Genomic DNA, 16,230 nt, shown 5'->3' with positions numbered 1-16,230 from the left:
TCACTGTTTGTAATAGCAATAAGTTCTAGTAATGTTAAAAAAAGTTTATATGGCTATATTCAGAGGAGTGAAGAGCCTCCCTGCGCATGTTCGGTTTTGGTCTCTGAGGGCATAAACATTAAGGCCATTGAGCTGATGGCAAATTCAGGACAATAATTACAAAAACAGTTATCAAGACTCTACAACTGTAGTTACGAACACAGGATTCTGTGAGACATAGAGGTGACATTATGTATGTGAATAATCAACCCTATTAGCTGAAATCTCTGAATTAGTATTATAGGAAGGTTTTGAGGTCCTAATCCTACATTCCAAGTCTTCCCAGGGATAGGACGGGAGGGCCCTGCTGCCAGCATTGCTGTGAGATAGCTCAGTTGCAATGACTCGGGGCAAAGAAACCTAAAGGTATGTGAAGAGGTGACAGAGTAGAGCTGGATGCTGGAGATAGAGTACATTTCCTGCTAGACTATTTCACTGTTTTAAGGCAATCGATATGTCAGGAGTTCAGTAACTTCCCTTTTTAGGGGCTTAGACATTCACAGACCCTGACTATAACACTTGTTCTGTGTTTGAGCGTCATCAAATGAATTGGCAAGAGTGTAGATGTAGGTTATGTCAGAAGAATAAAAGCATCCTTCCCACAACATAGCCACACACCAAATTCAGTTCTCAACTTGGTTTTGAGACTTAAAGGCTTAAACCTCTTTTTTTTTGTTTTTAAAGATAGCCCATCACCGCATTTCTTAGGGCATAAAGGAGAGCTCTGCTAAACCTCCAGCTCTTACACAAAGTCAACAGGACTTTGAAAATCTACCCTATCCTCCCAGTGCCTGGAGAAGGGCTGAACTTCCAGTGGGGTGGTTGCTCCTGAGCCAGTCCTTCCCCACACAGTTCTCTTTCCTGGTGATCACACCATCACAGGGACCCCTCTTGCAGGTCCTCATAATCACAACCTGCTGGGCTCTTTTTAGAGAACACTGTCTACTTCCTACCACTGCAACAAAGGATTCTACGGAGGTGCGTGAAGAGCTGTTCTGTGGAGAAAAGTGCTTTTGAGCAAGAAGTCAGCATAATTATAGGACAAACTAGCACTAGGCTGCTGCCTCTCAGCCAAGACCATTATCGTTTGTGTTGGAGAGATGGAGTAAGGAGGGAAGTGGGTGGGAGATAGCTGGGGGAGGTAGTCTTGGTGACAGCTTTGCCAGAAGAGTGTGTGTAGGAGGACAGTGGAGGAAGAGTATGGTGGAAGGCTGTGTTGTACTGAGATAGAGGAAGAAACATCAAGAAAGGATGATGAAACTTTACAGAATCTAAAGAAATGTAAACACTTAATCTTTTCTGTGAGTGCTGATGGGTAGTACCGGTCAGTATGCCTGGACCCAGGGAAGGAGCTGATTACGTACAGAGCCCTGTGGTGTTTGGGAAAGGCTAGCTGCAGCTAACAGGCACCTAGAATCATATCCTTCATAAATAAAGGAGTTGTATGTGAGATGTCTATGCAGTTTGATGTTAGCCCAGTGTGGTAGTGAGGCACTAGGTGCTGAGATTTGTAGGAACGTCTCTAATAAAAGGTAGAAAAAGGCCTTTACTATAACAGGCTTCTGAGAATAAATTGAGACAAACCAGAATGAAAGATAAGAGAAAATAAGGCAAGTGATACTAATGGAGCTGGGCAGCTTGCACTGTTCTGAAGTGCTGTGTTATAGTAAAAGTCAGGTACTAAAGGCTGTGCAGGATCTGGTGAAACTGAAGAACTTTTAAAACTATTTACTGATACTGAAATTCTGATTCAACAATTGCTATCTCAGAGCAAAACCCATCTATTGTAGCTTACATCTAGTGAGTATAGCATGGAAGGGGTATCTGGAATGAGAGAAATAAACGCTTTGCCAGGTATTTATTGTGTAATTTCATAAAAATTCACAGTATGGAAGCTTGCATTTTGTATTCTCTAATTCTAGCTGACTAGAAAATACAACAAAGATTACTCTACTCTGTACATCGAACTGCATACGTTTAAGCTCTTGCTGACATTTTAATCTTTTGCAAAATAAGGAAGGACTTGTAAGAAGGGACAGTTGTAATGCAGACAGAAGGGCAGGGGTACTACCGTACCTGAAAAGGTCTTGTACCCTACCTGAAAATGTCTTGTTCCAGCTCATGAGTCTTTTGTTGGTCCTCCTGATTCTGCTTTTGCATTTCTTCTTGCTCTTTTGGAGTGAGAGAACTAAGGCCATCCAAGAGCCATTTTTCTCGCAAGGCCTTTTTCTGATGGAGAAAAATACAGACGAGTAAGTGTACTTCAAAAGTTATGCTATTCAGTCATTTACTGTACTTGCCTTGATGCCATCAGCCTGATCCACGTTCTTGTGCTGTAACTGGCATAAGGCAAACTGACAGCAGTGAGTGCCACTAAAAAGGAAATGCTAAAAAACATTTATGTTTTGAGATTGACTTAAAGCCAAACTCATTAAGAACAATGTCCCATTTTATTAGTCCACCCAACAAGTATGTAGAGGATGTCAGTTGCTACCTATAACAGATTAATGTTTTTAAGTGGATCCAGTGGTATCTCTTTCTTCAATAAAGAAAAACAGTTGTATCAAAGCGTACCTATTACAGACTCATGTAAAAGGCTCCAATTGGATGTGCTATCATTTCATTTCAATAGACTTGATTTCTGGGGTCATAGCATTGCATAGATTCTGGGAGAGGGTATAAAAGATGAAAATTTTCTTAAAAGAAATAATTGTATTTCTTTATAATTATTCTTTATATTTAAATTTCATATATAAAAATACATATTATTTCTATTTATTTATATAATTTTATTAAATATATTTAAAATATTCTTTAAATAAAATTGTATAAGGGGAAGAGATCTCTAGGGAGTTAGTGATGCAATGCTATCCTTCAAGTTTACAAGGGACTTGGGTAGTTATAGTAGCGAACTCGCCTCTCATCTGGTGAGGATGTATGGAGTAAGGGTGGGACGGGAAAGATGGAGCATGGGTGGCTGATGACTGGTTAGTGTTTCAGCAGACCTGCTGCATCCTTAGAACTCTGTTGGAGGAGCAATCCAGGGCTTATGTATTTAGGTCTTGACATGTTTAGTGCCTGTGGAGTTCTGTGCAGCAGTGCCTTACAAATGGGTGTATTGCATGTGAACAGGTGAATGGATCTCTCGGCTGTGCTTTCAAATTTTGAAAAATATGGCTGTATGCACTAACTGCTTCCTTAGCTAATTTACAATATAAAAGGTGTTATCTGAAAGTCATCTGAGCTCTGTAAAATATTCCTGGTGTAAAAAAAAAAATATTCATAGGGATAAGTTCGTATTTGTAGGCTAGAGGTTGTAAATCATGCAAACTTTCTTGCGCACTTTTTATTCCCTTCAGTGTAACTCAGGAATAAAAACCAGCAGCTGCCTTTGGGAAGAAGTGGGAGTCAGGGCTCCTTAGAAAAACTTTTTCAACAGGAGGAAAAAAGCACACATAAAAGGTTTTTCATTAACTGTGAATAGATTCCTTGAGCTGTGTGATTTCCATGTTAGGTTTTTTGTGGGGTTTTCCCCTACATGGTTTTGTTAATTGTAGGATGTGGATGAAGATTAAATTGGATTTTGACTACTGCTGCTTTGAGGCAAAGCTGTGCCCAGCACTGGTGAGAAGGCTGCATTAACCTCAGTGCTGCTTGCAGCGGCTGTTGGAATCCCTGCCTGTATCCTGTGTGTTGAGTTGCTTAAACTGTTGCTTCCTACACTTTTCTGTTTGCTGTGTGCTTTACATGTGCTTTATTAGCGAGGAGGCCCAGCTGATGGAGAAGGATGCATGTAGGACCTGATTGCAGTTAAATGCAATTTTCAACTTGCTTGATGCAGGATATATGTAATATAGCAGAAACTGTTATTGAAACAGGCTTGTTGGGAGTTCTGTGGCATTCCATGGTACTTTTTTTGGTTGGTTGGTTGGGTGGATGGTTGTTGTTTTTCCTGGAACACAGGGTTGATGTTTACAGTTGCCTTAGCCCAGCGGAACGGTATTCTGTTTCTCAATACTGGATCATAGGAAATCTGTGGGGAAGCAATGGCTGCTCAAGACTGCCCTGAGCCTTGACTTTGGCTGTAGGATCACTTGGCAGCATTTCCTGGTAGCTGTGTCTTAGGCTCAAATGAAATAAATGCAGATTTTAATAGAATAGATTTACTTGATCTGGTAGGTGCACGTAATCTGGTGTTGGCACAACTGTTATTGACGACAAAATACTGTTTTCTGAAGTTGGAGGGAACACATTAATTCCCTTTCAATTAAGCTGTTTAGATTTTAATGATAAATAGTAAGATTTTAATCCTGGCTGGAACTGAATTAGTGTAACATTGCTGTCTCCAAAAATAAATCTATAATTCCTTGTGAGAACTACAGCATGGCTGGCACTGTAGACTTTAGAAACTGGTAACACCCATCAAAATCAACAAAAACTTCATGCACATATAGGGTTAGGTCCAAGAAAACAAACTCCCTAAATACAGGCATAAGATAATAGTGTTATTTTTGTTTTTTCCTAGAATAGTTTGCTGCTGTTCTCAACTAAGTGCCATGTAACCTTTTTAATTTAACTTTTGAAAGAATGACACACTGCATAGTTTGGAAACAGCCTTTGAACAACAGACAGTTTCAAGGGTGCTCAACTGAGTCATCGGGACAAGCCAGCGCAGGAGCAGTTGCTTTGGGGCAATTGGGTTATTTCTGCTGTCTAGCACTTCTTTCACTGTGAAGTGTCTCTAGCTCAGTACTAGGTTGTGCATGTCTTCATTTTCCATTAGGCACGGTACGTTAAGGGGAAGGGATACTTATACATCGCGATGTGGTAAGACCCTGGGAACAGCCAGAGTGCTGGAGAGCAATCACTTTCTTTTGTAGTTAAGGATCACATCAGGAATACTGTGACAATATTCTGCAAATTCTGTGAGTAATGTCCTACTTGTGCTCCAGGTATAACTCCACGGTAAGCCTTAACAAGGCTGGACTAGCACTGAAAGAATCATCCTTCACTGGAAGGCACGGGTGTTTTGAGCTTGTCTGTCTTGCTCTCCCAGTGGTATGGCAGTTCATCTTATGGCATACTGGGGGAGGCATAAATCATTGTCACAAGTTTCACAGAAGATACAGTTCAACACTGTTAACTCCTGGAATAAGAAGGTGTGTGACCAGCACCTGTAAGGTAACACTAACGGAGTTCAGGCATGTCAGAAGCCAAAAATTTAATAAGCTAAACTAGAAAAGCTCTTGGAAGGTACATGCAAATGAGTGCTGACTCCACGCTTTTCAAGCAACTCTGTCTGGTCCTTTCCCTTGTTGCCTCAGTGAGAAGGATTCCAGGTAGGAGGAAGAATTAGTTGCTGGTGCATCTAGAATTACTTGAGGATGAAATTCCCTTGTACCCTCACTCGCAGCCCCATTATCCCTTGCAGTTCCATGAAGCCCTATCCACACAGGTGTCTGTATTTGCTTGCATGTCCTCTACTTCATGTGTTAGAAGTGCATGTGTAGGGAATAAATACTCAAGTATAGTTCTACAGGATAACTAAGACTTGTTAGAATACTCATCTGTCTCTTTCTAGTAAGAAGTTGGCTTGGGGACAGCAAACAAAATCATTGGGAAGCTGGAGCAGAGATTCCTATTTACACAACGGAAGTTAAAAAAACCAAAACCAGCCTAACAAAAAAACAACCAAAAAAACCCACAGAACTACAACCTTTTAATAAACCCGTGGCTAAGGGCTATAAATAGGAATGAAGGAGAAAATGAGGAACAGGATAGTGATACCCAGCTAACAGGAACATCTATATGACAGTGAGATTTACTAACCTGCAATAGTTTCCTAAGGGACAGGTGCGAGTTATGTTGAATAGGTCATGGAGCTCTAGGTTTCACCATGCGCAACTGGTAGGCGTATAAATGAGTGAAATCAACCTGGCTCACTAGGGAAATGAACCCTCAATAAAATTTACTGAAGTGTCTAAACACTTTAGAAGTCTAAATCTGTTTTAAAGAATTTTCTGCACTAGATTCTTGTGTTTGCCTCCATTGAGATACCTGAATTAGGCTGAAGCATAAATGTTCATTAAAGGACAAGGCTTCTACAGCATCAAGCAGAGGATGTTCATATAGTAATGCTGCATCTGGTATTAGGTACCTGTCTTAGCCTCCACTTGGGTGCTCCAAATAGCTAATAATATATATGTATTTATACACTTTTTTTTCATATGTACACTTGATCCCTCTATGCCAAGTGAATAATTTCCTCTACAGATCCTTGATTTGGCTTCTATGCAATATGACTGATTTTAATCAGACATAAACAGGCTGATAGCTGTATGATTTTTGCATAGAACTGGCAAGAAAATCACATCTTCTGCCCTCTTCTAAAGGAAGAGCATTTCAGTAATATTTTTCCGGGAGTGTTTAGCTTCTGTGAAATTCCATAAAACGTCTTCAGAATAAGTGCAAGGTGGGGTTTTGTTCTCTTAACTGTTTAACTATGCTGTACCTATTAATCTTAGCTGAAGGCATGTACTAAATCTGTAAGGAAGCTGCCCCTAGGACTCTGCCTGTGCACAGCAGTGGTGAGTATTGGCTGGTTATATAGAACAGATCAGTTTACCCATAAAAGAAGGGCAAAAGAGTCATCCTGAATTTATAGGCATAGAAACTTGAAACACAAGTTGCAGTACTCGGTGTGATCGTGTACTAAGATGGAGGGAAAGAGTCCCATGTTTACTGCTCATTAGTTACAGGACTTGGAAAAGATATTCTCCTCTGTTTTAGGCAAGACATTATGCAATTGGTCAAGCCCATCCTTTTGGTTGATACCTTCCAGTAAAACTAGTGACATGGGTGACTTTTGCATTGGCTTGCCTGGCCCAGTGAACTACTTTATCATAACTTCTGTTTTGTTTTTTTTACTTGACACTAAAGAAGAGGGTGGATGAAACCCAGGATCAGGTGTCTCTTTTGAAAAGGAGTTTCTTCTAAATATGCTTCTCCCATATTTGCTCAGGGAGACATGCCATGCTCCTGGTATTGGATTCAACATATTTTTCTTGAAACTGTTTATCCACTCACATAATTAAAAAGGTGTGTAAAACACCAAGTTGTGCGTATTTCTAGAAGCATAGATTTCGTCTCATCTCCCTAAATGACATGTACTGCCAAGTTGCAATAGACATTTAAAGAATAGTGGTGCTGGGTAGAAATTGCTACAATTTCAAGTGTCTGCAGAGGTGGATCTTTTAGCTTCTTGGTAATTTGGACTTTGTAATCCTGAGTTTACTAGGCCATATTTCAGGACAATATTTGCAGCGTTTATGCACTTTTTGTTAAAATATACAAAGAAACAGCATTACCTTAACAAAGAGTCATTAAACAAGCTGATAAAAGACTATAGCCAAATAAAAATAGGCTGCTGTTGTTTTTTTTTTTTTTTTTCCCAGGAAAAGGTCAAATTAGACCTCATGATTGTGCTGCACCCTGTATGAAGTGAGGTTGCTGTAGTGGAATTGAGTGAACACACCCAGTCTGAAATATGAGGCTTAATTTTCAGCTGTGAGTTATTCCTGGTTATGATCTCATTTTATGCCATGAAAGTGATCAAATAACATTACCTCCTGAGTGTAATTTTTTTCAAAGGGTGATGCTTATTAAAGTCAAATGGAGTCCTGGTAAGACTCCAAAAAGCTGTGAAAATTTGACAGTAAAAGCATGACTTAAATGCATGAAGATTTGCATGCCAAAGTTGAAAACCTTTATTCATGCTGAATGGCTTGAGGCTATCTTTAGTTACATAAATCCAACACTTACCTTTAGATGTTGGTGTTTCATTTTTTCTTCTTCCACTTTTAGACGTTTCTGTGTAATTTCTTCTTGCAGTTTTCTTTTGTCCTACAAATTAAAAGAACGATAATACTTTTAGAGAAATGATTTGTTGCTAAAAAAATTGTTTAAATGTTGTTCGGTAGAGTGAAATCAATCCATGCAAATAAGGCCTTATTTTAAAGCTTGTATGATGCCCAGGCAATGCATAATTCTTAGTAGCAAGAGCTCATGTCCTATGCAGTTATGGTTTCCATTACTCTTTCTCTGAAGTACATTTAAACATGTTAATGACCCCGAAGCAAAGATGATCCAAATTAAAAATATTTTACAGTTTGGAAGGGTAAGGAAATAAATATCATTTCAGCACAGTTGTACATGCAGAATGAGGTTAGAAATGGGTGCTGACCAAAATTCCTAAGGCAGCCCACACATCATTTAGGAGAGGAAAGAATCTAAGGTCTACACTGTGCAGCTGTGATACATCACTAAATGAAATGAGCTGCTGGTGAATCCAGCACTCAGTTTGTGTATTTTGTGGCTAATAGCTGGAATAAACAGGAATAAACAAAGGCTTAGAAATTTATTTCATTAGTCGAACAGTGATAAAGATGAACACAGAGAAATATAGTATGCTTCATATATGTTGTTGTTACCTCTCAATTAAAAAAGTATTTTTTTGTCTGTGCAAAGGCTCTTTTCACAGCTGCTGAATTTTAGAAGGAAAAACTCAAGTAGTACTGATCTATCATAGTGCCACCTTCATGCTGCTACAGATTATGGAAAAGGAAATGGGTGAACAGTCTCTGAAAGCATCAGCACTTGAGCCTCTTGTGTCTTTGCATAGGTGCTGTCATGTGCAGTATCCTTGTGGCTCCTCTATATGAGGCCAAACACTGATTTACTACTTGGTGCCCTCAGCAGCCAGTGGGACAGAAATGCCAAAGGAAACTAGCTTTTACAATTGGTATTAATAGGCTAATTTCTTGGTCAGCCTTACTGCTGAAAAACTCTGTTATTGATCATGGCAACTTTTGCATTTATTTCTTGGTGTGTATTGGTATGTTTTAGGGGAGTAAATTAAATCATCTGTTGTCCTGTGCAGAAGTGTTTGCTGGCTGGAGGCTAAGCCCCCTTCCCTTTCAATTAAGAACAGATTACTGACAGGGTTTTTAAGGCTGTTTTCAGACAAGTATGGTTTAGGAAGGAGTTAAATTCTTCACAAATTTAGGAATAGGCTTGCCCTTTCTGCCCACCTGAGGAACCAGCTGTGCACAAGGAGCGTAGAAGGTCGGTCAGGAAGTGCTGGTGTAAGGCTGGGAGCTGTTCTCCACTGTTTCCCTAGGATCTGGGGTTTGGAAATAGGAAAAGCAGCATTGCTTGCCTGAATCACTTGACTGTTACTGGAAATTAGGAGTGTGGCCACAGGCTATAGGGACACTTTGCTGAAGGGCAGGAAGCAGAAGGAGCCACCCAGCCTTGTGGAGGTGGAGGGCAGGACTGCAGGCTGGCCAAGCACAGCTGGGGGTGTGCTGGGGCTTGGTAGGGGAATGAGTGCCAGTGACCTCTTCTGCCTTGCAGTCTGTGAAGTGCAGCAGCCACCTATAAACACTATCTGTACTTTACTGGTTTTCCTCGATGGTGTTAGTCTGCTTCTTTAATGCACCAAACAGGGCAGGTAGGAATCTTGCCTCGAGATACATGCTACCCTCATCTCTGTAGTGGTTTTGAGTTTTGCCTATGCCCTTCAATACAGCTAACAAAGCAACTGATTTAGGATCACTACAATATATAATTTTTTCTGCAATGGCCCTTTTTAGAGACTTTATCCAAGAGCTGCTATGCTGGATTTTACTCAGCCACTCTTGGTTTTGGAGACATAGTTTCTGGTCTTTGGCCTTCACACTTTTCCTTAATTGGAAATATTCCTGATCTCATTGTATAATTAATGGCCTTTAAATAACCCATTATTAGATGAGCCAAGTGTGACAAGAGTTTGTGTTTCTTTAAGAATTGTAGCAATCTGTTAACTGCTTTTACTCTTTACTAAGGTTCTGGATAAGATTCTTAGGCAGAGAATGAACTCTTACCTGGTTTATACTATTAAAAAATACTCTAAGTCAATTTAAATATTATTTTTGTACCAGCAGAGATGTGTAATAAGAGTTTGGGCACTCTGAAATGAGAAGTGGTACACAAAAATATTGTGCAGACAGAAGTTAGAGCATAAAGGCCCAAATAACTGCATTTTAAATTAACTGTATAATAAGGAACCTACTCAGTAATGAAACTTTTACCTGTTTGGGGTTTTTTTTGTTGCTGTTAGAGGTTTAGATTTCTTTTGCACCTGATTTTTTTTATATATTACAAGTTTTCTACTTGTATCCTTTGATGTTCTAGCGTGTTTTAGTTTCACTAGTTGGTAATAAACATCCATCACACAATTATCCAGATTAAATAGGTTGAAATAGATCATCTTTTATATATATAGTCAAAGAAAGCTGAAGGTCTAATGCCAGAAGCTAAATTCAAGGAAGGTGTATGACGAACATTTTTTGAACCTTGTGTTGTCAGAATAATTTTTAAAACCTGTTAGGACACTTCCTACAGTGTATTCTGCTAGGCTTTGTCTGCAAATCTTGTCTTGCTGTACAAAGCTTTGGCTAGACATCTAATGGAATAAATGTTTATTCCTAGATAGCTAAGGGATCCATGCTTCTACTAAACCTCATACTCTGCCCCTGTAGATAATCAGGTTGCTGGCACAAGTACTCTAATCGTCACTTACTATGGTCTTGTTAATGTGGGCAAGATTTGCTTTTTATGAAAGAGCACCTTCACCCCTTCCTCTCTGTCGTGCATCAATGCAAGGTAAGACGAACCTTGGTCCTAATTTTCACTCCTACTGAAACATGTCGGAATCTTTCATGACTTCTGGCACAGAAAAGAATTGTGCTCCAAACTGGATCTCTCTGAAAGGAAGTGAGACACATCTACAGAGCAGTGTCTTGCTTAGGTATCTTGTGTGCCAAGTCCGTTAGTTGGTGTCAGTGTTCCACAGTGGTGCCAGTGTTGGTCTGCTTGGTCCCATGGCAGATGCCATGTACTGTCAGAGCCAATGGAGCAGCTAATATTTTAGCTGGTGTGGTTTTGTTTTCATATGATTTTTCTGGAGGTATTGGTTATTGCTTGGTTATTGAGGGGTCTTATCTGGAGTTATGGACACTTTGGTGTCATGAGGCTGCAAAAATGTCATAATTCAAATATTTAATCACAATTAAAATCTTCTATAATTTTAGTTTTGCTATGGAATGAAGAATTTGATGAGAAGGGATTAAGCTTAAGGTTCCTCTTTGACTGTTTTGTCTCAACATTTGCCACAGCCAGTGCTGAAGCATCTGTATTTTAAGATACAACAGTCTCTAACGAAATGGCTGCATTTGATTTTTTTACTACTTATATTCTATATACACCAGCAGCAGGTCGAAGCTATACAACAGAGAAAACCAGTTCCTTCTCAGAGCTATGGGAGTATCAAAATCTTATAATAATAATAATAATACTGGGGGGTGTGTGTCCTTTTTTTATTTGTTACATAGAGAAGATATGAAAAAGAATTTGAAAACGCCTAGTGGCTTGGTGAGAGCCAGAATTCTGTAAAGGAGCCAGGCATCTAACAACAGAAACCAAATGAGTTTTAGCAAAAGTGTAGTTGTTCACTGCTCTGAGTGCCCCTTGCCATCCTCTGTTAGATCCCTTACAACATACATCTTGTAGGTAGCATTTGAAATTCCCAGGTATGTTGCTTGGGACAAAATTTCCCAGAGCCACCAACGAACTCGTAATTGTAATTGTAACATGTTGTTTTCTTAAACAACTCGTTCTGCAGATTCTTAAACCCGATGATAACTTCACCTTATTTAGGCTCCTTCATTTCTGCAGTGCACTGTAACAAGCACGCTGTTTCAATTAAATGCTCCCAACTGATGAAAGCAGAAAGCAAATAGCTCCTTTAGGCAGCAAGTGTAACAGATGAAGTCATGGCCAGAACCCAAATACACTCTCCCATTTCCTGTAATGCAAGACACTGGACGCTGCCACAGTTTCTTAATAAAATACTTCTCCAGTATTCATCTGGAGACAAAGATGCAGCCAGAGGACACTAAGCCCCTAGTAGGTTCATAGGAGTCTTCCCCAGGACTGTGCTGCCCCGTTCCTCCCTAGGTACCAGGAAGTATAATCCACTGCCAGGCCTGGACTTCCCTGGAGCGCCAAAATATTTCTTATCATTTGAGCCCGTACGCTAGAGACAAAGTCCGGGTTATGAGTCTGCTTCAAATACCATTACAGTTAAGCAAACAAACACACTCTAAACCCTGTAAAACATTTCAAATTAGCTTATTGTGGGCTTGAGTTAGGTCTCAAGTAAATACAATAAATGGGCCTGTTGGCATTTATTGAGTGTCATAATTAAAACCTAACCAAATTAAAACCCAAACTATTCAGCTCCAGTAGATTTCCAGCTATGCCTGATCACATTTATTTTGGTTTCAATAAGGTTATTTTTTAACTCTGCCCACCATTTATTCAGCCATTCACAACTAATCTATCATGCCAAGTGTGAAAATTACCTTTGTTACCATTATTTGTTTTTAAGTTTGCCTGTGACAGTGAGCGTTCCTTCTGCAGTTTTCCGTTCATCCCAAAGGGCCAAATTTGGTTTCAGGTTTATTCTTTTGTAACTGAATAGGTTTCAGTGGAGATAAAATCAGTTGTGAATTTAGATTCAGTTGGTTTTGTTACATCAGGTTATATTCCTTTAAAAAATAGCTCAGTAATTCCTTTAAAACACAATAAATCTTTGAATCAGATTTCCCTTTAGAAAAGAAACTGAAAATGTTTTCTAACATCTTCAGCATAAACTCCATTGAGTCCTTTTTTCTCCCCTCCCCCCCCCCCCCAACTGACAGATGCGAAATTGCTGAATCCAACCTTGTCCTTTTTTACTTGTTAGGCAGCAATATTTATGATAGATCATCAATAATTCAGAAACTGTATTTAATCCCACAGCGCAAAACTAAAAATCTTTCATCTCTCAGTTTTGTTGTGCAATGGGAAAATTGATTTGTTCTGGAATTCTCTAGCTGCCTTTTGACCTGCTGTCCTTCAGGCAAACGTTCAGTTGTGATGGTAGTAATATGTATTTCAGACTGTCCAGCAGTGATTTGCATGCATACTTTCACTGCTTTGAATTTAATTTCAAAGTGCAATACAACCCGTAATAAAGGCAGTACAGGCAACTGCCGTCTTAAAGCAATAGCTTATAAACCAGGATTAAAATGTAACAATTTTAAGCAGACAGAAGTGACTTTCTTTTTCTGTCCTGGAATAAATCATTCTTCAGAAAACATACAGTAGCTTGTTAACACAATGCTTCTTCTAAGCCTTTTTTTTTTTTTTTTTTTTTTTTTTTTACACACACAACCCACCCCCCCACCCCCAGTAGTGAGGTATAACTATAAGTACTTACTGTTATGGCCTGGAATCTTTCTTTCAGCAATTCAGCTTCCTCCATTCTAGAAATCAAAAACAGACAAGTAGTGAAGGAAAACAGAATGAGACCATAAGCAAAAAGCCTCCTGGTGGGGCTACAAAAAAATCCGAGGTGATCTGATCCAATTCCAGAGCAGAGAGAAGGCAGAATTTTTGACTTGTTAGGAGAGTCCCTGAACAGATGAGCAGATCAGTCCAGACAGACACATGTAATGAGGGTGTGTAGGAAAGGCAGACGTGGAGAGTGCTGGCATGAGTTGACTGACAAGTTGGAACAGTGGAGCACAAGCCCTTTTCCTTCAGAAGCTGCCAACTCTTTGTTTTAATGTGCTCAGTTAGCGTGCCATTGCTTCTTTAACTGTTAAATGCCCAAAACCAAATCTTCCAGGACCATGGTAGAAGTAAACATTACATTCCTATTTCTCTTTCTTTCTCTTTCTTCCCTTTGTGTATGCTTCTGGTGATAAACCGGTATTTTAAACTTATTAAGTATTCCTCTTTCTTATGAAACTTATTTTACCTGTGTTTTTTTTTTTAAACTGTTGTAACGTTAGCACTGTAGATGGCATGGGTTTTTTTGAGATGGCAGTTTTAATTCAGTTTCCTAAGTGAAATTTTTGGAGAAGCTGTATTCATAGCTGGACGAATGTCTAAGAACTTCTAACCTGAAGTAAAATAAACTTTAAGCAATGAGGTCTGTCATTGAATGCAACTGTTAATCTGTAATGCAATTACTGGTCAGCTATCTAGGACTCAAGGGAAGCTTTGTCTAAGTAAGGATTTCAGGATCATCATTTGAGTGTTACCAAGATGAGTCTAAAATGCCAGTGGCGCTCACGCTGAATTTCCATTCAGCTGACTTGAAGGGTGGTTTTTTTTTTTTTTTTTGCTGTGGACTTCTGCTGAAAACAGCATTATGCTCCTGAAGGGATGGCATATGTTTTGACCTTTCCAATTATATGAGTGGGAGTCAGCCTTCCAAAATCAATCCAGGAAACCTGAAAAACAAGTGGAACTGCCTCTAGCAAAATCCAGTTGTGGAAAAAATTCTAAGCAAGATAAAGCTGAATTCAAACAGCATAAAGATATAATGTGAACCTGGAATCCCTTTGTTACCCTCAGTATTGTGTAACTTAAGTCGTTGTAAGGACACCAACGGGAGACTCAGTCAGCATCTTTGCAGTTTTTTTCCTGCTAATTTACTGAGATGACTAAACTCAGCAGGATTTGGTAAGGGGTTTTACTTTACATGTCAGTACAGTGACTTGAATCTTGGTGGCAAATCAGGGTCACTATACTAGCGAATTCTGTGCTACAGACTTGAACACTTGATGGTGAAGTTACATCCTTATAATTCAATATGAATCAATATTTAATTTCAATTTCCAGCTTTCTAGTATGTCATCACTCATCCGTATGTAAAAGCAGGCTACCCCCTCTATACTGGGATTAAGGATGCATTAATGTTTTGTTTATACTGTGATCCACCCAGAGGTTTTGTTCAAACTTGTGAAGACCCCATGTTTTATTCTCCAATGAAGTTTTTTTTAAAAAACAATATATGCCTCCTTTCGTCAGCAGCTGAAATGTAAAAAATTACCACATAAAAGCAAATGTGAAGTTCAAAGGCAAGTGTGTATCAAAAGACAGATTACATGGGAATTTAAATGGATTCAGTTTGTGGGTTTGAGAATAAGTTCAACCACTCAACTGAATTAAATATATTTTTGCTGCTGAAGCCAATAGAGAGACCGTCTTCCTGTTTAATCTTTCATAAGTTAGTATAGCCCACTTTACTATGTTTTGGAAAAAAAACCCTAAACTTATTTCATCTTTGTCTTCTGCAGAGTCCATCTTAAATTTTAAGTGTGTATGTAGACTTCAAAATCTATAAAAATATTTAAAGCAGCAAATGATTACATTAGAAATAAGAAAGTCTGTTTCGGCCAGAATCTGTACTAGGATACAAATGAGATTCCATTCTTAATGGGTGGAGAAATGAAATCAGTATTTCAAATTCAAATCAGAATCAATGGGATTGCATAACTTTGAATTTTTGTGATCTAAAATATTTTCCTAACTTTGTGCTCCAAAATTATTTAAATGCTTTTATAAACCTTACTTGTGGATGTTATATATTCACAGACCAGAAAAATATTTAATGTGGCTTTCCCTAATCTAAAGCCCCAGTAAACTGAAGTAAAAGTAAACTGAAGATGGTTTCTAAAATGTTAGCTACATTTTTAAGTGACCATTATTAAGAAAGTATTTAAAGCCTGCTTTAAACATTTTAATTTGTTTACATCAAATATATCCCCTTGCTAGGCAGGATTTGTTGTTCAGTCAATAGGTTGTTTTCCAGTTATCTTAATCCTATTCTAAATGGGATTTATGTGCAAGACAAGAGATGGACCAGCTGTCATTTTTTCTGCCCCTTAGGCCTGCTTCACCAGCAGGAGTACCCACAATGTTACGTGTTAGATCAGCGAACCTGAACAGTTGTGTTTTCAGTCTGCAGGATTCTTAGAACAAGGTTTTTCATAACTTTACCACCAGAAATATAACCAGAGGAAACTATCTAGCTATCCTGCAAGTTTAAGAGGAGGGGGGAAAAAAAAAAAAAAAAGGGTAACTTTTGGAAGAATAATGTGTTAGGTTGTGTTTCTGTAACTGGTAACTCTGTATGTTTTTGTTTTGGTAGAACAGATTCTCCGAGTTATGCAGAAAATGTTTGTTGTATCACATGAATCATACAGGTTGTATTCTTTTGGCTTGACTTCTTCCTTTGTTTATTTCCATCTTGTG

General features: G+C 38.8%; 2 protein-coding genes across 2 annotated transcripts in view; one reads left to right on the top strand and one right to left on the bottom strand.

Moving 5' to 3' along the window:
* The window catches only part of PALMD (palmdelphin), a 32,158-nt gene extending 16,141 nt beyond the window's left edge, over positions 1-16,017 (bottom strand). Inside the window, exons 1-3 of the mRNA XM_080407111.1 lie at positions 13,403-16,017; positions 7,861-7,941; positions 2,138-2,268 (exon numbers count right to left, since the gene is read on the bottom strand). Coding sequence (XP_080263237.1) covers positions 2,138-2,268; positions 7,861-7,941; positions 13,403-13,447 — 257 coding nt within the window. The 5' untranslated portion in view covers positions 13,448-16,017. The remainder of the gene's footprint in view (positions 1-2,137; positions 2,269-7,860; positions 7,942-13,402) is intronic.
* The window catches only part of PLPPR5 (phospholipid phosphatase related 5), a 262,285-nt gene that overhangs the window by 7,204 nt on the left and 238,851 nt on the right, over positions 1-16,230 (top strand). The window lies entirely within an intron of this gene.

This window comes from Falco punctatus (genome assembly GCF_963210335.1).
Source record: "Falco punctatus genome assembly, chromosome: 11".
Taxonomy (NCBI): Eukaryota; Metazoa; Chordata; class Aves; order Falconiformes; family Falconidae; genus Falco; species Falco punctatus.
The sequence above is the reverse complement of the archived record's forward strand: the minus strand, read 5'-3'. Positions and strand labels throughout refer to the sequence as shown.